A 22,765-nucleotide genomic window follows, 5' to 3' on the forward strand; every position below is an offset into this window, starting at 1 on the left:
GGGGAAGTATTTCTGTTACTGTTGCTATGCATGTTGTTTTCATGTTGTAAACTGCTTTGATATCTCTGGGTGACAGCGGTATATAAATTTAAACAACAACAAAAACAACAACAAAATAATTCAGAAGGTTCTCTTGCTTCAGCTGCATCTTGTCACTCAGTGAGTTCTCCCACTCACCCACAGAGCTCCTTGAGACCATATAACACCGGTCCTGAAAGACCTACACCGGCTCCCAGTATGTTTCCAAGCACAATTCAAAGTGTTGGTGCTGACCTTTAAAGCCCTAGACAGCCTCAGCCCAGTATATCTGAAGGAGCGTCTCCACCCCCATCGTTCAGCCCAGACACTGAGGTCCAGCGCCAAGGGCCTTCTGGCGGTTCCCTCACTGCGAGAAGCCAAGTTACAGGGAACCAGGCAAAGGGCCTTATCGGTAGTGGCTCCTGCCCTGTGGAACACCATCCCATCAGATGTCAAAGAGAACAACAACTACCAGACTTTTAGAAGACATCTGAAGGCAGCCCTCTTTAGGGAAGCTTTTAATGTTTAATAGGTTATTGTATTTTAATATTCTGTTGGAAGCCGCCCAGAGTGGCTGGGGAAACCCAGCCAGATGGGTGGGGTATAAATAAATAAATAAATTATTATTATTATTATTATTATTATTATTATTATTATTATTATTATTATTACTGCCGCCACCCGATGCCTCCCCCACCGCCACCTTTCAGAGCCAAGTCAGCTGCAAAGAATTCCTCACCGGTTCGTCTTTCTTCTGCATCCAGCTGTACTTTTTGTTGGGATCCAGTTCCCGGGGCAGGCGGATGTTTTTCAAGCTGTCCATGAAGGGGTTCGAGAGGACTTCCATGAGCATCTGAGTGCTGGCAGCTAGTAGGCTCTCCAGGGTCGGGCGGGCGGCAAAGCTCTCCAGACCTGCTTGGGAGGCAGTTTGGGCTTCGGTTAGAAGGATGGAGAAGTCTCAGGTTCACAGAGAGAGAGGGGCAGCCCTAAGCCACACACACGTAACACACAATGGCCTGGTTCGGATGAAACAGCCAGATCATGACTTGGCTGTGTGTCCCCAGCCTTTGCTCCGATTCCCTCTCCCGACTCTCCCGGGTTTGGGACACAGTTTGGCAACAAACCAAGAACTGGAAACCGGCTTCAAAGCACAAATGCATGGATTGGGGGGGGGGGGAGTGAACCACAGGGAAAACTTCCTATCCCCTTCTCATAGCTCTAGAACCCAGGTTCATTCAGTAGAGCTAAATGGTGGGCGTCTTCAACTATGGCAGTGGATTCCACAGCTTCCGTACAAAGGCGTAGGGGTGGCCACTGACCTGCACAGGTTTAGAAGAGGTTCATAGGAACCACAATGCACAAGGGCACCAATGGCTACCAAATGCAATGGCTATGGTCTACCTCCACTGCTGGAGACAGCGTGCCTCCGAAACACCAGGGACTGGGAACTACAGGCGGGGAGAGAGAGCTGTTGAGCTCAAGGGTTGCTTGTGGGCATCTCCTAGCCCCCTGTGAGAACAGGTGTTGGTCTAGATGGGTCCCTGGCCATTCCGAGAAAACAATAGTTTGAGAAAGCCGTAACTGACCTAGTTCAGCAGTAAGAGGAAATTATGGCACACAATGAACCAACAGTCAAGAGGGGGCCCAAGGAGAGCAATCATAAAAACCCCTGAAATCTTAGTTAAGGAATCCCTGACAGATGGCCTTCCAAGCTTTGCTTAAAAACCTCCAAGGAAAGATACCACCTCTCTTGGGAGTCAGTTCTGCTGTCAAATGACTCTCTGTGTCAGGAAGTTATTCCTAATGTTTAGTCCTTCCTTATAAATTGAGTACATTGGTTTCTGGAGCAGCAGAAAACTAGCTTGCTCCACACAGCAGTCCTCCAGATATCTGAAGGTGGCTCTCATGTCAGCTCGCAGTTGTCCAGGCTAAACATACCCGACTCCCTCGTAAGGCTGTAGAGCGCATGTGTCTTTGAGCATAGCCTCTCCAGTTCCTTGCACTGACCCAGGCCTTGTTCCTGAGCAGGACCCCCAAACGCGCCTTGCCTTCAAGAGGAGCCATGCCTCAGAGGCAAAAAAGGTGTTTTGCATGATGCAGCCCCCACTCCCCAGTTCAACCCAGTTAAAAAGCATCTTGGGCGGCTGGGAATGAGCAAGACCCTTGCCTGTGATTCTGGAGTCTGCTAAGTCAGAGGAGGCAATCCTGTCTAAATGGACCAGTGATCTGACTCTGCAAAGAGGCAGCATCAGAAACTCTTTCAGCTCTAGGAGGCAGCAGTTGGACTTTTGCAGTCCAAGCCCATGCAGTCCAAGGCTGAGGTCCTGCAATGTTCAGCAAGTGCCTTGCCCTCTGTGCATTTGTGTCTCTCTCTCTCCCCAGCACAAGGAACGCAGCCCTCTGCCCCCCAAAACCCACCTTCTGCCTCCTGCCTCCTCTTCTCCAGCTCCAGCTCAGCGATTTCGCTCAGCAGCGTGATCCCTTGCAGGAAAGTGTGTTCCGGCGACAGGCTAGAGGACACCTCCAGGTTCACCACCGCCTCTTGGGCAACGCTGTCACCCACCAGCAGCGGGCACGCCTGGGGCAACTCAGCCGCGGCCACCAGGGCGTTCATCCCGGCCAGGGGGTCTTCCGGCTTGATATCCAGGGCTGGGACGAGGCAGGAGACCGGCTCGCTCCCGCAGCAGGGCCTCTCCGGGAGCGGCTCCTCTTCCGGAACGAGGACGGGGAATTCCCTCCCCTGCGGAGAGCAGATGTGAGGCAGCTCCAGGGACAGTGACGGCTCCTCCGCCTGCTCGGCCGGCCGGTGCAACAACGCGCCTTCGTAGTCGACGTGGACGGGGCAAGTGTTGGCATCTGCAGCCTCCGCTTGGCTCTCCAGATCTGCAGGGCAGGCCATCGCTTCGTACACAGGCTGGCAGTCCTGAAGAGCTTCTTCTTCCTCCTCTTCCTCTTCCTCCTCTTCTTCTTCATGCCTCAAGCTGCTCAAGGCCTTGCCGTGGCACATGAGGAGCCCTCGGCCACCCACGTCCTGGAGCGGGCGAGCTACGGAGGCCGCCAGGTCCAGGGCTCCCACGTCCTGCTTGCAGATGTCCCCGTCATGGTTTGCGTCCAGCTCCAGCTCCGTCTTCACTCGTTCTTCCAGAGGTTCCTCCTCGTCTTCTTCTTCCTCCTCCTCCTCCTCCTCCTCCTCTTCGTCTGCCCGCATGGGCTTCACGATTTTGGACGGGGAGAGGTGGGTGGGCTTGACCTCCGGGGAAAGGGCCAGGCCCTCGGGGTCCCCAGCGGGCAGCGGGACGTCGGGCGCCAAGCCATCTGCGTCCGAGGCGGCCGTTGGCTGGAGGAGGTATGGGTAGTGTCTTCTGAAAGAAGCCGGGAGGGCCTGGAATGGGTATCCCGAAGGAATCTCTGCAGGGGGAGGGAGAGAGAAGCTGGGATCATGGCCAGAAAGCAAGGAGGCCGCCCAAGGACCCCTCGCCCTACAAACAAATATGGCTGACATATCTCAGCTAAAGCACCCATGACACATGGCCACCCAACCGTTAATGACTTTCCCCTGGCAGAAAAGAGGGTCCACGTCTTGTTTAACCGTCATGAATAGTTCCAGATACTCATGCACCTGTAATTTATTGACTTCGGTTTTATTTTATGCCTGCATTTGTTCAACAGAGATCTGTAACTGTGCAGGGGCTATGCACATTGTCATCAGATCCTGTGCGAGAACTCTTGTGTTTTGCAAAATATTGTACAATCTTTTTCTGAAATTGAATAAAATTACTGCAAGAAAGGGAAGAAGGAGTCCCTTTCTTCCCAAGGGAGAAGAATTGCAATAATAATAATAATAATAATAATAATAATAATAATAATAATAATTTATTATTATTTATACCGCACCCGTCTGGCTGGGTTTCCCCAGCCACTCTGGGTGGCTTCCAACACAATATTAAAATACAGTAATGCATCAAACATTAAAAGCTTCCCTAAACAGGGAACATCGGCCTGGGTCTTGCTGCTATATACCTGCTGGGATTGACAAGGCATATGACCCTCACCTGAATCTCATTTAACTCTAAAGCAGACCTGGAAGGCTTTCCTTAATCGCGCCCAACAAGAAGCCAGGATTCAGGACCATTTTTTAAAAAGGCTGGCAATTTTCTAACACTTCTGTTTGCAGAGACAGGCTTGAATGTGTGTGAGAAGAGTGAGCAGGGTTTGGCAGAGGTCTGTATGTCTTAGCGGTTTTAAATGTTATTCATCAATCGATTAGATGGGGGGGGGGAGAAAGCAAATACTTCCTCAGGAAGCACCCATATTGTTTTTAGTTAAGGCATGCATTGAGATCACCTTGCCCCACACCTGCCCCCTGGGCTGCTTTGATTGGCAGAATTGTAAGAACTCAATTGTTTAGTGTGGCAGACCCTAGACCCTGACACTCCCTGCCGATTGACAATGTTATAGTGAATTGTTGTCCTTTATCTTCCCTTCCCCCACTGCCCTGCTCACAGTTGTGACAAATATCCCTACCTTATGAATGGTCTGTGTCACCATTATGAAAAGGAGGTCAGAAGAGGCCAATATAGATGTAGAATGTCCCTGGATCATGTGACTGTTCTTCTTTAAGTTCTCAAAGCTCTTAACCTAGCTCAAGGTTATACCTGAGGTATACCTGAGTATACCTGAAGGAGCGTCTCTACCTCCATCCTTCAGCCCGGACTCTGAGGTCCAGCTCCGAGGGCCTTCTGGCGGTTCCCTCCCTGTGAGAAGCAAAGATACAGGGAACCAGGCAGAGGGCCTTCTTGGTGGTGGCACCCGCCCTGTGGAACGCCCTCCCATCAGATGTCAAGGAACAACTACCTGACTTTTAGAAGACATCGGAAGGCAGCCCTGTTTAGGGAAGTTTTTAATGTTTGAAGTTTTATTCTGTTTTTAGTGTTCTGTTGGGAACCACGCAGAGTGGCTGGGGAAACCCAGCCAGATGAGCAGAGTATAAATATTATTATTATTATTATTATTATTATTATTATTATTATTATTATTATTACTACTACTACTACTACTACTACTACTACCACTACTACAGTGGTACCTCGGTTTACGAACTCCACAAAACCAGAAATAGTGTTCCGGTTTGCGAACTTTACGTCAGTCTGTGAACGGAAGCCGAACGGTGGAGGGCACCAGTGGTGAGAGGCCTCATTAGGGAAAGCGTGCCTCAGTTTAAGAATGGATTTGGTTTAAGAACGAACTTTAGGAACGGATTAAGTTTGTAAACTGAGGTACCATTGTACAGTGGTACCTCTGGATACGAACGGGATCCATTCCGGAGTCCCATTTGCACCCAGAAGCGAACGCAACACACATCTGTGAGTACGCGTGTTGCAATTTGCTGCTTCCGCACACACACGTGACGTCATTATGACCATCTGTGCATGCGCGAGCGGCGAAACCCGGAAGTAACACGTTCCGTTACTTCCGGGTCGCCGCGGAGCGCAACCTGAAAAGCGTTTAACCTGAAGAAACTTCAACCTGAAGTATGACTGTATTATTATTATTATTATTATTACTATTATTAGGTTGTCCTCTGAACTAAGCCAGATGTTTAACTGATAGCTCATCAACTGAAAAACAAGACTTTAGAAGGTCCTGCCCCAAAATGGAAACAAGACATTCTGTTTTGGCGACCGCAACCTTGGTTTGAGGAGCCATTTGGCGCCTATCTTATAGGTTTCTCCTGCTGGGTCTCCCCTCGTTTCTGCTTCGCCCTCAGGGTCCTGCGGCGCATGAGAACCCCAGCCGCATATTTTTCACATGCCAATGACTTCTGAGTGGTGGAGGGGGAGTCTTTTTGGGGGGTGGGAGGTGGAGAGCAGGAGAAAGCTAAGGAAGGAAGCAGCGAAGACAAGGATGCCAGGATCAAAGTGCAAGGGGGCTCGCTGCCCAGGTTTGGGCTCCCTTACCTGGGAACAAAGCCTGGTATGGACTGGAGGCTTCTTTCTCCATCTCCTTCTTCTCGGCGCCGTCAGGCTCCTCCTCTTCCTTGGGGGGGATGGCGGGGGCCGGGGGCGGAGAAGCGGGGGGCGGGCTGGAAGGGTGGGAGATGGGGGTGGCAGGGTAGGAGTAGGCCGGCTGCAGCGGGGGCTCCTCCATCTTCTGGATCACCTCCGCCTTGAGGACGGGCACAGGGGATGCCCGGGGGGACAGGGCAGGGGGGCTCCCGGCCTTGCTGTAGGAGGCAGAGGTGCTGGGTGACAGGACGGGGGGCTTCCGGCGCAGGAGGCCCGAGGCGGAGGTGGCGAGGCCGGGCTTGGCACCGTCCAGATTCCGCTTGGACATCTTCTCCTCCATCTCTGCCCGCTGCTCACTCGCTTTTAACCTCTCCTGCATGGGGGGCGAGGGGGGAGGGAGAAGGGTGCAAAAGAATGATTAAAGGTAAAGGGACCACTGACCATTAGGTCTAGTTGTGGCTGACTCTGGGGTTGTGGCACTCATCTCGCTTTCCTGGCCAAGGGAGCCGGCGTACAGCTTCCGGGTCATGTGGCCAGCAGGACTAAGCCACTTCTGGCGAACCAGAGCAGCGCACGGAAACGCCATTTACCTTCCCGCTGGAGTGGTACCTATTTATCTACTTGCACTTTGACGTGCTTTCGAACTGCTAGGTTGGCAGGAGCAGGGACCGAGCAACGGGAGCTCACCCCATTGCGGGGTTTCGAACTACCGACCTTCTGATCAGCAAGTCCCAGGCTCTGTCGTTTAACCCACAGCACCACCCGCGTCCCTATTTGTATATATAGCTCACAATAAATATAGTGCACTGAAGAACCTGGAACTCTGAGCATTTCTGCTAAAGCGCTGCGAAAAAGTCACGACATGAAGGTGACAGGCCAACCTTCAAGCAACAAGCTGCCCAACCAGGGGCCTGTTTTGGATTGCATCACCAGTGGTCAAAAGCAGTCGGGGACAGTGGGAGTTGCTTCCAACATTGAGGGGGCAGCTTGTTGGTCAAAGCCGGTTCCTTCCGCTTCGGAAAGGAGAAAACTCTGGTGCGGTTTGGGCCTTTGGCGTCGCCAGAGCGGGTTGCCAGTTTCGCCCCTGCGCTGGGGGACTTACCACCAGCTGGGCACTCCGGTGGAGCTCCATGGCGTGGGCGGCTTGCTGCTGCAAGATGTACAGCTCGTGCTGGCGGATCAGCTGCTGGTGAGAGAGGAGCTGGAGCTGCTGCGCGTGCTGCAAGGAGCTCCTCACCGGGGGGTACATGGCGGGCCAGAGAGGCGGCGCACGGTCCATCAGCTCCGCCGCTGTGGAGAGAGACAAGGCGGACAGGAAGTCACAACAACACCGCTACTCAAAAAACAAAAAAAGCCACAACATGTTCATAGAAGCACAGAGCTGGGAGGGTCATCCATTCCAAGCCCCTGCAATGAGACCTGCGGGTTTAGGGCACAATACAAATTCAATAAATAATGAGGATGATGATGCAGGAATTGTTCATCATCATCATCATCAGTCTTTATTACGGTCCAGAGACCCAACAAATCATTACAAAGCAATACACAATTCATACCCCCTACCTCCAGGTTAAACAAGCATTTTGTTCAGAATATAGGGATTATTTGTTCTTGCAACCACCGATAAAAACTTTGCCACTGCTAATGTTCTAGCATTTGTCCGGTCTTCCAATAGGAACCTGACATAGTGAGCCTCTGATTTTCCCGGGAAAGGTACCAGCAAGGGTAGTATCAGTTCAGCCCTGGCCTGCTCATATTTTGCACAGTGCAACAAAATATGTTTTATGGAATCGATGTCTTGAGCACATGAGCAAAGTCTGTCCTGGTAGGGAACTCCTCTCAACCTGCCATCCAACACTACAGAAGGAAAGACGTTGAGTCTGGCTTTGGTGAAAAGCCTTCGATAGTTTGGTACTGTCAGGTTTTTAATGTAAGGTGTTAACTTAAAGACATGCCCATATTGTACTCCTACTGCCAGCGGACTACAGACTGCGTGTGATCGAGAACGCAAGTCACTGTGTGCATTGTCCCATAATCTTTGCTTTAATTGTTTGCCAAACGTTGGGCTCGAACCCACAGCCCTGAGATGAAGAGTCTCGCGCTCTGCCGACTGAGCATTTTCTCCCTTGGGACCCAAAGGACCACAAACAATTCCACCACCACCACCCCCCGCACCTGACCACACTTTTTTGAAAAAACATATCTTTATCCAAATCTTTATCTCCTCCACCCCAGTGGGCCAACTCTGACAGGAGTCACTGACCTGTCAATCAACTGGTGTCATGGTGTCTGGTAGGTGGGTGATCTGACCTGCCTGTCAAAGCCGACCCACAAGAGTTGGCAAGAGGGGTCTTGTTCGCTTGCAAGACAGCTCAACCCTCCATGCCTGCGGATCTCATCACGAATATGGGGACGCCACAGGGGTGCGTGTTGAGACCACTTTTATATACGCTCTACACAGCTGACTGTGCCCCCAAATACCCCAGTAATAAGATCATTAAGTTTGCAGATGATACAACAGTGGTTGGTTTAATCACGGTTGGAGAGGGGGAGGTGGCCTATAGGAAGGAAGTTGAGCAGTTGGGGGAGTGGTGCGGGAAAAACAACTTACTCCTTAACTTAAAGAAAACAAAAGAGATTATTGTTGACTTTAGGAAATTTAAACTGAATATTCAGCCACTGATTATTGAGGGGAAGTATGTGGAACAGGTCTCTGTGTTTCAATTTCTGGGAATGGAGTTGAGAGATGACCTAACCTGGGGAGAAAACAGCAAAGACCTGATGAAGAGAGCACAGCAGCGGTTATATTTTCTGAGAATCCTCCGGAAATACAATCTCTCCAAGGACCTGTTGATGGCATTTTACCATTGTACTGTGGAGAGTGTATTAACTTATGGTCTGTGTGTGTGGTTTGGGAGCTGCACGGTCAGGGAAAAAACAATGTTGTCCAGGGTTGTAAAGACTGCAGAGAGAATAATTGGGTGCACTCTTCCCACCTTGGATCATATCTACACTTCCAGGTGCCATAAGAAAGCTGCAGAGATAGTGCAGGATAGTGCGCACCCCGGAAATGATCTCTTTCAGCTTCTGCCTTCTGGAAGAAGGTACAGGGCTATAAAGACTAGGACTAGCCACCTGAGAAACAGTTTCTATCCAAATGCGATTTTGGTTTTAAACGCAGTGTAAGGTAGTCTCTATGGGAGTATATTGTACAGTGGTGCCTCGCAAGACGAAAAGAATCTGTTTTGTGAGTCTCTTCGTCTAGCATTTTTTTCGTCTTGCGAAGCAAGCCCATTGACGGATTAGCGGATTAGCGCTATTAGCGGCTTATCGGCTTAGCAGATAAGCGGATAAGCGGCTTGGGGAAAAGGGGGGGAAGGGGAAAAAACCCGCAGGAACTCGCAAGACTTTTTCGTCTTGCGAAGCAAGCCCATAGGAAATTCGTTTTGTGAAGCACCTCCAAAACGGAAAACTCTTTCGTCTAGCGAGTTTTCCGTCTTGCGAGGCATTCGTCTTGTGGGGCACCACTGTATTTAATTATGGGGTATCAGAGTTTTTAGGGGATCAATCAGGCTGGGATAGCAAGCTTGTTGGTTTTTGAATGTCTGATGTCGATTTTTTCAGGACAATGACAATAAAGATTATCGTATCGTATCTGATAAACAGAGGATTCAATCCTTCTGCCTGCAGGGATCTGCTTGGGCACGGTGTTCCCTGCAGGATTGAACTCTGCCCATCAGAGATGGACAGCTGAGCGAGGTTAGGGAAAACATGGCCTTAGGGCCAAGCTGGAAGAAAGGGAAAGAGCCCTGGGCTCCTGAGGGTGAAGAAGGGAGTTCTAGCATCCCAAAAGCTCCTCCGTCCCAGAAAAGAGTCTTTCAAGCCATCCCTCCTGGCTTAGGTACTCACCAAAGTGCGGCAGGTGCTCGCTGGGGATCACGACAAGCTGGCCAGACTGAGGGTCCCTGGCAAACTGGTAGGCGGAAGGGAGCGCTCCCCCCATGCCAGCGGGGAAGCCGGGAGTCATGCCTTGGTGCAACGAAGGGTGGCCGAGACCTAAGAGAAATAGGACTAGAGGTTACTATACGTGGGGCTGCCTCGGAAGACGGTTCGGAAACTTCAGCCGGTGCAGAATTCGGCGGCCGGGTTGCTCACCGGGGCAAGATGGCTTCAGCATATTACACTGATCCCAGCCTGACTGCCCTGGCTGACAATCAATTTCCGGGCCCAATTCAAAGTGCTGGTTCTGACCTAAAAAGCCTTAAATGGGCTTCGGACCACAGTTCTCTCAAGGACCACCTCTCCCCATCTGAAGCACCCCAGACCCTGTGATCACTACCCAAGGCCTTTCTTTGTGTGCCTCCCCCGCAGGTGGTCCGGAGAGTGGCAACACGAGAACAGGGCCTTTTCTGCGGTGGCTCACCATTTGTGGAAAACTCTCCCTCTCGAGGCTCTCTTGGCACCTTCACTACGTATCTTCAGATGCAAGGAGAAAACCTCCTTCCTCTCCCAGGCCTTTGGCTAATTAAACCACCTATGGCCTTTCAAACCGGGGAGTATTGTTTAAGTCTCTTACTATGCGATGCATTTTTGTGTTTATACCGTATTGGCCTGAATATAAGCCGCAATTTTTTCAAAATTCCGAGCGTGAAAAGTTAAAGTGGGGTCGAAAGTCACGGCCTTACAAAAATGGGCTTTTACGATATCACAGCTGAAACAGACATACGGTAAAATGGAACAGGGGTGAGTACCAGCGGAATTTTAAGGGAGCAGCTTATATTCGGGTATTGTCTTTTTTTCCTTGAATTTTAACGGTGCGGCTTATATTCGGGCCAATACGGTATATTGCAAACCGCCCTATGATCTTCCAGTGAAAAGTGGCATATAAGTGAATGAATGTATGAATGAATGAATGAATGAATGAATGAACGAATGACCTGGCTCCCTGTCTTTGGAAACAGCAGTCCAGGAAATGGTGCCGCCGGAAAGAAACTGCTCCAGGTGAGGCCTTCACAGATTATTCGCCCAGACGGATGCTGCCCCTCCCCACAAGAGCGGAGACCTTCTGCCTGCCCACCCACCTGCCCCTCAAGTTCAGTAGGTGCCGGTCCAATCCTGCAATCCCGCCAGCGAGCGGAACCCCTGCCCCGCAGACTCACCGTAGGGATGCCCCGCCAACCACATGGAGGAGCTGCTGGTCCTGGGGAGCCACGGGTGAGTCGCTAGGTGGGACGCGGGGTCAGCGGACCACCGCCCTGAGCCAGTCAAGGGGGGGCCCCCAGTCACCATGAGGTTGGAGTTCAAACCGTTCGCAGTGCAACCGGCAGGATGTATCCGCGCGAAGTCGGCCAGCTCTTTGCTTTCTCTAAGGGGAGGAAAGACGAGGGAAAGGATTAGGAGCGAGGGCAGCCTTTGCCAACCTGGTGCCCACTAAGTGATTAGATTAGAACTCCCGTCAGCTGCAAGGGCTCCATAGCTATTCTAGGCTGCATCAACAGAAGTATATAGTCCTGATCAAGGGAAATCATAGTACCGCACTATTCTGTCTTCCTCAGACCACACCTGGAGGCCTGTGCCCAATTCTGGGCACTATGTACATCATCCCCTGGGCACACACTCAGCCCAAGAATTTACTTTCAGTTCCACAGTCCCGACACACCTATAAATATCCGTTCTATGCAACCCTAAGCTGCCCAAATTGGGGGTGTTCTGGCTTTTTTGTTGTTTTGTTGGGGGGGGGTCAGAGTAACTGTAGATAATTTCTGCCCCCTTGTTATAAAGTGCCGGGAAGTGTCATTATGTGGTACCATATACCAAATTAATCATAACCGCAGCTTAAAATGCATTGTGCTATTTTTTAAAAACAAAATCTGAATTTCAAGTTCCACATTTATTTATTAAATGTATATTCTGACCACCTCCCAAAGTAGCCCAGGGCAGCAAAACACAAGTGATAAAATAGTGAAAGTATCTTTGAAACTTTAATGCACTGGTATACTGGGGGTGTATTATAGAGCTGACATTTATTCAAAGGCACAGGAATTAAACTAAGAACATAAGGCTTTGGGACTCCTCCTTAGAGAGGCCAGACTTGCTCCCTTCCGCTGGCAGGTGAAGATTTTTATTAGTATTATTCTGGCAGTCCTTTGGGAACTGACTGCTTTTTAAGGAAAGAGCTTTGCTGTTATATTATCTGTATTTTAACGAATCTGGTTTTTGTATTGCTTTAACCCCCACAGGTAGCTTAATTGCTCGTTAACATTAACCTTTTACATGTTCTCATCTATATGTGTTTCATCTGCCTTTGTTTAAATTTTTGTGAGCCGCCTTGAGTCCAGTTGGGGGGGGGCGGGATATATATGAATAAAAAGAGGAGGAGGAGCAGAGAAGAAAAAGGAAAAAGAGGAGGAGGAGGAGGAGGGGAGAAGGAGAAGGAGAAAGAGAAAGAGGAGGAGAGAAAGAGAAAGAAGCAGGAGGAGGAGAAGGGAGGAGGAGAAGGAGAGAAAGAGAAAGAGAAGGAGAGAAAGAGGAGGAGGAGGAGAATGAGAGAAAGAGAAAGAGGAGAAGGGGAGAAGGAGGAGGAGGAGAGAAAGAGAAGAAGAGAAAGAGAAAGAAGCAGCAGGAGGAGGAGGAGGAGGGAGGAGAAGGAGAGAAAGAAAAAGAGAAGGAGAGAAAGAGAAAGAGGAGGAGGAGAAGGGAAAGGAGGAGGAGGAGGAGGAGGAGAGAAAGAGAAAGAGGAGAAGGGCGAGACGGAGGAGGAGAACAGACCAGAGAGATCCCATCTAGTCCAGCATCCTGTTTTCCACAGTGGCCAGCCAGATGTCCCAGTCGGAAGCCCCAAAACAGGACAGAGGGGGCAACACCTCATGTTTCCCAGAAGCAGCAATTTAGCGGCAGGTGCATTTCCACCACCCCCCCATTCAGTTCCTCCTCCACCCACCAAACGGAGAAATGGAATTGTGAAGAAGCCGCCCAGCAGCCGCCCTCCATGCCCAGGTCTTCCCGGCAGTCCACCGTTCCCGGATCCCCAGCTGCCAAGCAGCTCCCCCAAGCGCTACTTCCGCTCCAAGCAGCCCACCCACAGGGGCGTCACCTGAGGAGCTTCTCCTGGTCTCGTTCCAGACGACTCGCCAGGAGGTGGCTGTCTCGGTGGCGCGGGCGGTCGTCCCCACACTCCTCGCTGGAGCGTCCGTGTCCTGGAAGTCACGAGCAGAGGACAGTTGGCAAGAGAGCAAGATCAACGCTGGGGGAATTGAGGTGGGTGCTGAGCGCTCTAGTTCCGCCCCGCTCCCACAAAACTGCGGTTCCCAGGGTTCTTTGTGGGAAGGCCATAGCAGAGCATGGGAGGACCAACAGTGGTACCTTGGGTTAAGAACTTAATTCATTCTGGAGGTCCGTTCTGAACCTGAAACTGTTCTTAACCTGAGGTACCACTTTAGCTAATGGAGCCTCCTGCTGCCGTGCGATTTCTGTTCTCATCCTGAAGCAAAGTTCTTAACCCGAGGTACTATTTCTGGGTTAGCAGCATCTGTAACCTGAAGTGTCTGTAACCTGAGGTACCACTGTATACCTGAAGGAGCGTCTCCACCCCCATCGTTCAGCCCGGACACTGAGGTCCAGCATTGAGGGCTTTCTGGCGGTTCCCTCACTGCGAGAAGCAAAGTTACAGGGAACCAGGCAGAGGGCCTTCTCGGTAGTGGCGCCCTCCCTGTGGAACACCCTCCCATCAGATGTGAAGGAAATAAGCAGCTATCTTATCTTTAAAAGACATCTGAAGGCAGCCCTGTTTAGGGAAGCTTTTAATGCTTAACAGACTACTGTATGTTAATACTTTGTTGGAAGCCGCCCAGAGATGGGCGGGGTATAAATAAATTCTATTATTATTATTATTATTATTAATGTCCTGAGAGCCAAGACGGGCTTCTGGTTTTGGAGACACTGATGGGACCCCTCCTAAATCATTCGACCCGGTTAGGTTGACTTGGTGGTGGCAGTAACAGCAGCTGGGAGCTGGCATTTAAAATTCCCACAATGACCTCTGACACATCAGTTCAGCGCATTGTGGGAAATGAATGTGAAGCCCAAACACTCTCCTTCAATTCCCCCACAACGTCCCAAAGCAATCTCACATCAGGAAGCTCTGCAGGGCATTGATAAGTTGGCTTCCAGGCCTAGTCGCCTGGGAATTTTTGTTTTTTGTAGGCTGTAGGTCCTGCGGGCAGCTGCCACGTGTCAATGTCAGGCCCGCAGGAAGCTATGCATTAGGTATGGTTATCTACCAGGAGGCGTGAAGGTGTGCAAGCTTCTGGATCACACAGGACTCAATGTCGCAAAGAACCAAGACTGATTCACGCAACTCAGCTGGGAAGTGTATCTTTGCTTCTGGATACAGGTAGCTAGCCATGTTGGTCTGCCGTAGTTGAAACAAAATAAAAAAATTCCTTCCAGTAGCACCTTAGAGACCAACTAAGTTTGTTATTGGTATGAGCTTTCATGTGCATGCATGAAGTCTGAAAATGTGTGCATGCACACAAAACCTCGTACCAATAACAAATTTAGTTGGTCTCTAAGGTGCTACTAGAAGGAATTTTTTTATTTTGCTTCTGGAAATGATTTTGTGCCCCTGATAAGAGGACTGCTTTCATGCAACAAAAAAGATTGTGCGATGGGCTACAGTTCCCACTTGCAGGGATGACAACAGGATTTCCTGGGCCCTGGCAAACTGCTCCTTAGGCATATGTATTAACCTTCCCTAGCCTACCTCACAGGGCTGTTGCAAAGATAAAAGCAGAGGGTGGGGAAGGCAATATACTCAACTTTGTGCTCCTGGGAGGAAAAGCAAGCTCTAAATATATAGTGCCATGGATGGAAAGAAAACAAAACATGCACACAGCCACGAAGCAGCCCCCGCCCTTTGCTTTAACTGCAAGACTTCAGGGTCCGAATATTTACAGAAGACAAAAACAAAGAAAAGTTGGCAACCCTGATAAATAAAAACAACCAAAAAAAATACTCTAAGTACATGCAGTTTCACAACTTTGGTGTCTGAGCTACCGACTCCAAGTCTAGCCTACCTCAAAGGACTGCTGTGAAAGTTTTAAAGGCGGCATGGAGGGAAGGCAAGATTGTATTTTTAATGTTTTGTTGGAAGGTGCCCAGAGTGGCACCTTCTGATGTATGGAAGTGAGAGCTGGACCATAAAGAAGGCTGATCGCCGAAGAATTGATGCTTTTGAATTATGGTGCTGGAGGAGACTCTTGAGAGTCCCATGGACTGCAAGAAGATCAAACCTCTCCATTCTGAAGGAGCCCTGAGTGCTCACTGGAAGGACAGATCCTGAAGCTGAGGCTCCAAGACTTTGGCCACCTCATGAGAAGAGAAGACTCCCTGGAAAAGACCCTGATGTTGGGAAAGATGGAGGGCACAAGGAGAAGGGGACGACAGAGGACGAGATGGTGGGACAGTGTTCTCGAAGCTACAAACATGAGTCTGACCAAACTGTGGGAGGCAGTGGAAGACAGGAGGGCCTGGCGTGCTCTGGTCCATGGGGTCACGAAGAGTCGGACACAACTAAACAACTAAACAACAACAACAACAAGCCCAGAGTGGCTGGGGAAACCCAGCCAGATGGGCGGGGTATAAATTATTATTATTATTATTATTATTATTATTATTATTATTATTATTTACAGCCTTGAGCTCCTGGGACAAAAGAAAGATACAAATACATACAGTGGTACCTCGGGTTACATACGCTTCAGGTTACAGACTCCGCTAACCCAGAAATAGTACCTCAGGTTAAGAACTTTGCTTTAGGGTGAGAACAGAAATCGTGCTCTGGCGGCGCGGGAGTAGCAGGAGGGCCCATTAGCTAAAGTGGTGCTTCAGGTTAGGAACAGTTTCAGGTTAAGAATTGACCTCCAGAATGAATTAAGTACGTAACCAGAGGTACCATTGTAATGCCATTCAGGTAAAGAAAAATAAACATCCAGAGTGCCAGAAAACCAGCTGTCTTTGCTTGTACTGCAACATCCCCACATCCCTGATCTTTCGCTCAGTGGCTTGACAACCCTGGAAATGTAAAAATGCATCCACTATATTATTGCAAAAACTGGTTGGTTAATGCAAAATGATGGTTTAAAAATCAGTATTAGCTTCCTACTAAATAACACCAGTAACACCTAAGTGATTGCTTTTAAAATAGGGTTGGAGGAAGTCAAGGGGCAGATTAACAAGATAATCCTATGTCTACTCAAAAGTAAATCCTCTTCACTTCCATGGGGTTTACTCCCAGGTAAATGGGATTAGGATTGCAGCCTTGCACTCGGAAAAGTGAGTCTAGGATGCTGGGGAGGAGCAGATTCAAGGCACTCCCAGAATTAGAGGAGTAAACTGCACTGTTCAGCAGACCAGGGAAGAACGAAACTTGTATAGCTCTTTATATTTAGAAAATAGCTATCAGCACATTTTAATGGCATCATTAACTGCATGTGCACTTTTAGATTTCTTTTCAAAAATTATTTGATGGACAAAAAGTACAATATGCTTCTCTTTCACATTTCAATGCCTCATATGCACACTTGGGGGGAAAGAACTGGTACCCAGGCTGCAGTCCTAAAATGTTCAGAAGTCTTAAATTCATTAAGCAGAGAGATACACACTTGATCTGGTTTTGATGTGCACAGCCTCGCAAGAATAAAGGAAATGAAGACCCAAAGGTTCACAAATCTTTTTTAGTATATGTGCTGCCGAAGAGAGCACCCAAAGGTTCAGAAATCAGACAAGCGGGTGCACTGGAAAAAGGAAGGGAGAGCCCAACTTCTGCAGGCAAAAAGTGGGGCTTGATTCTCCTATGGAGGACCACTCTCCCCATCTTTAGTTGTGATTTGTGCACTGGCAGTGGGTTGACCCTAGATGACCCTTGTGCGTCGCTTCCAACTCTACTGGAGCTGAAAGCTCCTGAAACATCAGCTGTATGCGGCATGGATTTGCTGTGGAACAGCCCTGCTTTGCACTAATTTAAAGGAAAAGAAAACAGCACACCTTCAGATTGAAGTTACAGGTAGGTGGCCGTGTTGGTCTGCTGTAGTCAAAACAAAATAAAAAATTCCTTCCAGTAGCACCTTAGAGACCAGCTAAGTTGTTATTGGTATGAGCTTTCATGGGTGATACAGTCATCAACAGGTTTACCACACCTATCAGCCAATCACCCATTCCTACCACCCTTCTAAGTACAGTGGACACTCGGGTTGCAAATGTGATCCATGTGGGATGCACGTTCGCGACCCGCAGCGGTGCGTCTGTGCATGCGTGGGTTGCGATTTGGCGCTTCTGTGCATGCGCGACCACCGAAATCTGGAAGTAACGCAAAAAACATAACCTGAAGCATCTGTAACTTGAGGTATGACTGTAATACCACACCCCACCTTCTCATTATACAGTGGTACCTCAGGTTACATACGCTTCAGGTTACAGACTCCGCTAACCCAGAAATAGTACATCGGGTTAAGAACTTTGCTTCAGGATGAGAACAGAAATCGTGCTCTGGCAGCGCGGCAGCAGCAGGAGGCCCCATTAATTAAAGTGGTGCTTCAGGTTAAGAACAGTTTCAGGTTAAGTAAAGACCTCGCCAGATGCCGCTTAGTCACGCTGGCCACGTGACCCGGAAGTGTCTCCGGACAGCGCTGGCTCCCGGCCTATAGAGTGAGATGAGCGCGCAACCCTAGAGTCGGACACGACTGGCCCGTACGGGCAGGGGTACCTTTACCTTTACCTTTACAGACCTCCAGAACGAATTAGGTTCTTAACCTGTGGTATATAAGGGTCTGGTGACTTCTGTTTCAGTGTATCTGAAGAAGTGTGCATGCACACGAAAGCTCATACCAAGAACAAACTTAGTTGGTCACTAAGGTGCCAATGGAAGGAATCTTTTTTTATTTTTTTGTTTCGACTTCAGATTGAAGATATAGTATGCTAGAGAAACGTGAAGTGCAACTCGGCAGCTACGCTGTGCAAATTGGCAGGCTGCTTGGTGTTTTGGTGTTCAACGTTCATGCATTTTCGGAGGGATGAGGTGCATGACGCAATTACTCCCCAGAGATTCTCACAGTCCCTCTGCCCTCTGGAGATGGAAATGTGTATGACTTCACTCTCTGCGCTGCTGAATTCGTCGCTCATTCTGCTGAAGGGAGGCAAACCCTAAAGTATGACGAGTCCAGCTAACATTTTAACAAGGCATCCCAAGAAAGGTTTTTTGGTTGGTTTGTTTGTTTTTAAACCAAATCAAGGAGAAAATCTGTTGCTGATTTTCTTGGTACAGATATTTTTCGCCCTCTAAAAAATAAGTTGAGCGACATCCCAGCAAATAGAGACCAGGAAGCACACAGAGGCTACAAGCAATGATTTTGGTGTGAAGAGAGGGAGAGTCACCATTTCCAGAGGGAATCTCCTTTTGCAGGAAAAACAATCTTGTAGCACCTTCAAAGTCTAGCACATTTCTTACGGCAAGATGGGCTCCACTCCATCAGAAGCACAAAGTCCTATTCTGCGTTGCAGGTACATATATTAAAGGTAAAGGTAAAGGACCCCTGACCGTTAAGTCCAGTCGCAGACGACTCTGGGGTTGCGGCGTTCATCTCGCTTTACTGGCGGAGGGAGCCAACACAGTTTTTCTGGGTCATGTGGCCAGCATGACTAAGCCGCTTCTGGCGAACCAGAGCAGCGCACGGAAACGCCATTTACCTTCCCACTAGAGCGGTACCTATTTATCTACTTGCACTTTGACGTGCTTTCGAACTGCTAGGTTGGCAGGAGCAGGGACTGAGCAATGGGAGCTCACCCTGTTGCTGGGATTCGAACCACGACCTTCTGATCAGCAAGCCCATGGTTCTGTGGTTTACACCACAGTGCCACCTGCGTAAGGTACATATATTACAGAGTGGTAAATAGTGAGGTCAGAAGGAAATTAAATTATAGAATCAGAGGAGAGGAGAGCTGGAAGAGTCGACAAGGGTCATCTAGCCCAACCCTCTGCAGGGCAAGAATCTTTTGCCCAATGTGGGACTTGAACCCACAACCGAGTCAGTATCTCTACTGACTGAGCGAAATGCACACCGGGCTATAACTGTGTCATAAACAGGGCTCCCTTGCAAAAGATTTTCGAAAAGCCTCCCTAGTTTTGCTGGCGAAAACACGGAGAGCATATGAGGGACTGACTCACGCTGCTTTCGGGCTCCCAAACCTCTTTGACCAGCGACACCAAACCTTCCCTGCGACACATGCTGGAGTCCACAACCCAAATGTGGAGTGCTTGGTGCCAACTGATTTGGGTTATTTTTGCACCTGCTAACTAAGCCTCGGGGGTGCCGCTCGCAGCAATGGCGCATCCACCACACTAACCCATCCCACCACGCAGTGTACTTTATTTATTTAATGAAATGCTCAACTGCTTCTCAGGGGGGCTGCTGGGTTGGGGTCAGCCTGGACTCAGTCTCCTGCACACAGACACACACTCCCTGCCACTCTCACAAGGGCCAAAATGGCCTGAAACCAAACAAACAACTGGCGCGGTGTTTATTTTTGCAAGACACATTATTATTATTCCAAACTATTTGTTGCTGCGGCGGTTCATTGTGACGTCTGACTGCAAAAAATAAGGAGGGGGGGTGGATAACAGCCAGCATACTCTTTGCTCTCCCCCCCCACTTGCTCATAAATGTCACCCACCCCATTCCTGCAACAAGATAGGCCCCCCCCCCTGCAATTTACAAGCTGGCAATTGTCTCCGGCGACTCAATGGCCGGTCTTGTCTCGATAAAATATGCCCGGCGTTTGACGCACGAAGCGCCTTCGAGATTCAATCAGTTATGTGCAGGCTAAAGCCAGAGGGGTGGGGAGCAACCCTGGCCCCCGTTGCCTCGGGAACCGATGCCCGGCATTAAAGGAGTATAGGTTTACTTGCCAAATACGAGGAGATTAGCCAAGTAAAGCCTGGGCTTTTCTCTTAAGGGTGGGGGGGGACGGTTCAGAGCATTCAAGCGCCCTCCACTCGGCGCAAGCGAACTAATGTTATTAGCGAAAACGTCTCTTGGCACACCGGGACGAGGGGAAAGGGGGCGGACGTGGCTGGAGAGAAAGGCAGGCCTTGTTTTCTTTCTGAAAGCCAATTCCATCGCTTAGCAACGGCCCGGGCAGCCTGGCAGAATGCAAGCCTTGTTTGCAGGCTTTTAGTTCTGCTCAGTAAATTATGTTTAACGCGGCCGGGGAGGGGTGGGCTGCGGTGCAGAGCAAGGGTTGGGGGGCCCTCTCTCCAAACCAGCTCAGACAAACAAATCCCCTCCGTGGGCTCCCAGCCACCACCCCTCCCAGTCTCCTGGCTCCAGCCAAAGCAGTGGGTCGGGGAAGGGGGGTGCTGTGGGAACCGGGTGCGAGGCGGAGCAGGGGGACGTCTGCCAGAAAAAAACGAGGCCCCGGAACAAAAGCGCTGGCCTGGCCGTCGGTGGCAGACGGACTGATGGATACGTCCAAGTCTGCCTCTCCCTTTCTGAAGCGCAAGGAGGGAGGGTTCGCTCTGCCAGGCCCAACGCATCTGCCTCAGAGAGCGTCAGCAGCGCATCTTGGAGTGGCCAGGGAAGGAAGGAGAGGCAGGCAGCCTGCAGGGCCACCAGCAAGCATGGGAAGGCGCATGCCTTGAGAGCTGGCGGCAAGGAACAGCATCCTCGGCTGGCTAGAGTCCTGCTCCTCTTGGCTATACAGCCATACCTCAAGTTATGTTTGCTTCGGGTTGCGCATTTTCAGGTTGCGTCCCGCGGTGACCCGGAAGTAATGGAATGGGTTACTTCTGGGTTTCGCCGCTCACACATGCACAGATGTGCAAAATGACATCACGCGCATGTGCAAAAGCAGTAGATCGCGACCCGCACGTGCGCAGAGGCAGGTTGCGTTCTTTTCAGGTTGCGAACAGGCCTCCAGAACGGATCCTGTTCGCAACCAGAGGTACCACTGGGAATTTAAGGAGTGCTCTGCAAATTCTAGAATTAAGATGCCTTCGCTCTTGGCTCTACCTCTCTCACACGCAAATGCATGCACCAGCCGCTCCCAAATCTCAGCAACCTCAGTCAGTGTGCAAAAATCCCTTTCTGAGCCAAATCCTGTGTGCATTTTAACAATACGGGTCATTTTTCATGTGGGGCTCCTAAACTTAAAAACCAGCCAGTGGGCAACACAGTGGAACCTCGGTTGTCAAACGTAATTCTTTCCAGAAGACCATTCGACTTCCGAACCGTCAGACAACCAAGGCGCACAGGGCGGTCAGCAAATTCCATTGAGAAACGCACCTCGGAAGCTGTCCGGCTTCTGAAAAGCGTTCAGAAAGAGAGGCAATTACTTCCGGGTTTTGGGCATTTGAAAGCCGAAATGTTTGGCTACCAAGACACTCGAAAACCGAGGTTCCACTGTAAATACTTTTTCTCACGGAGTAGGGAGGTGAACAGACCACACGGTCTTAATTTTGTGAGAGTTCTATCCAGTTATGTTAACACCACAAAGGCTTTCAGCCTCACACAGCGCTGCTGCACATAATTCACGCTCTAATATTTTGTGCAAAGCTTCTGTTCAATTTGGCAAATGGACCGGACTCCCTGACCCTTCAAACCCAACAGTAATGCGAGTTGTCAGTTAATTCTGCTACGGGTTTGATTTTTTCATCATGTCTCTCTTTCCTTTTCCTTCTCTGTTGCACAGCACACCTATGTACAACTCAAAACCCTGGTGAAGATTTGACGTTCTCATCCCAAAAAGTTTTTGATTTGAGTTTCTACTGAAATGAGGCTGCATTTTAATGTTGTACTTTAATATTGTTTTTAAGTTGTATTTAAATCAATGATTTTTATACCTGGCATTAGCCGCCCTGAGCCCGGGTCTTGGCTGGGGAGGGCGGGGTATAAATAAAATTTTTTATTATTATTACAAGTGCCACAAAACAGCGGCTCATTTTGGCTCATTATGCTAGAAAAAGGGGACCCCATGTCCCCTAATACATTATTTTTTTAAAACCACTGCTCAGCAGTAGACCACATGGTTTGCATATAGACTATCCCAGCTTTGGTTCTGAGCATCTGTTGTTTAAAAGGAACCAAGTCGCAAACCCTGTGAAAAGACTCTTGGCCAAGACTCTCCAGAGCTGCTGCCGTTCAGGGCCAAGAATGCTGCGCTCGATGGTTCAATGGGTTCACCCATTATATGGCAGCTTCCTGCCTTCCCCTTCTAGGGCTGCTTCCAAGTTTATGGTGGAATCCAGTGTGGCTCATTCATGTGATTTTTATTATTTTTATTATTATTATTATTTGTGGTACCCACACAGGGCTGCTGGGACCAAAAAGGCCAGACAACATTTGAACCAGATTCTCCGTCTAACAAAATAACCCATTAAATGTTCACAGTTGCCGCTGGTAGGAGGGACCTTTCGTGGTATGTAGGTAGGCTCTCTGGTCATGTTCCTACTTCCTTTTGCTCCTCACCTGAGCTCAACCAGCGCCATTTTGTTCTCAGCGGCCTATTGCCACAGATCATCCCATGGTCACATTTCCACTCCCTCGCTAGGAGGAGCCGGTTGCTCAAGATCTCCACATAGTACACATCACATTGAAGTGATTTCAGGGCCGTTTCCACAAAATGCAGCAAATAGCTACGTCCGGCTTTAAAATAAGTGCAATAATGCAGAGGTTTTGAGCAAGACCTGTTTT

The 22,765-nt window shown here is 49.5% G+C and overlaps 1 protein-coding gene across 3 annotated transcripts in view; it reads right to left on the reverse strand.

Moving 5' to 3' along the window:
* The window catches only part of TNRC18 (trinucleotide repeat containing 18), a 118,871-nt gene that overhangs the window by 44,366 nt on the left and 51,740 nt on the right, over positions 1-22,765 (reverse strand). For all 3 annotated transcript variants that reach the window (XM_081169316.1, XM_081169315.1, XM_081169314.1), the window contains exons 4-10: positions 13,117-13,219; positions 11,183-11,388; positions 9,933-10,079; positions 7,126-7,313; positions 5,976-6,396; positions 2,437-3,426; positions 758-930 (exon numbers count right to left, since the gene is read on the reverse strand). In XM_081169316.1, coding sequence (XP_081025442.1) covers positions 758-930; positions 2,437-3,426; positions 5,976-6,396; positions 7,126-7,313; positions 9,933-10,079; positions 11,183-11,388; positions 13,117-13,219 — 2,228 coding nt within the window. The remainder of the gene's footprint in view (positions 1-757; positions 931-2,436; positions 3,427-5,975; positions 6,397-7,125; positions 7,314-9,932; positions 10,080-11,182; positions 11,389-13,116; positions 13,220-22,765) is intronic.

Source organism: Podarcis bocagei (assembly GCF_964188305.1).
Source record: "Podarcis bocagei genome assembly, chromosome: 14".
Taxonomy (NCBI): Eukaryota; Metazoa; Chordata; class Lepidosauria; order Squamata; family Lacertidae; genus Podarcis; species Podarcis bocagei.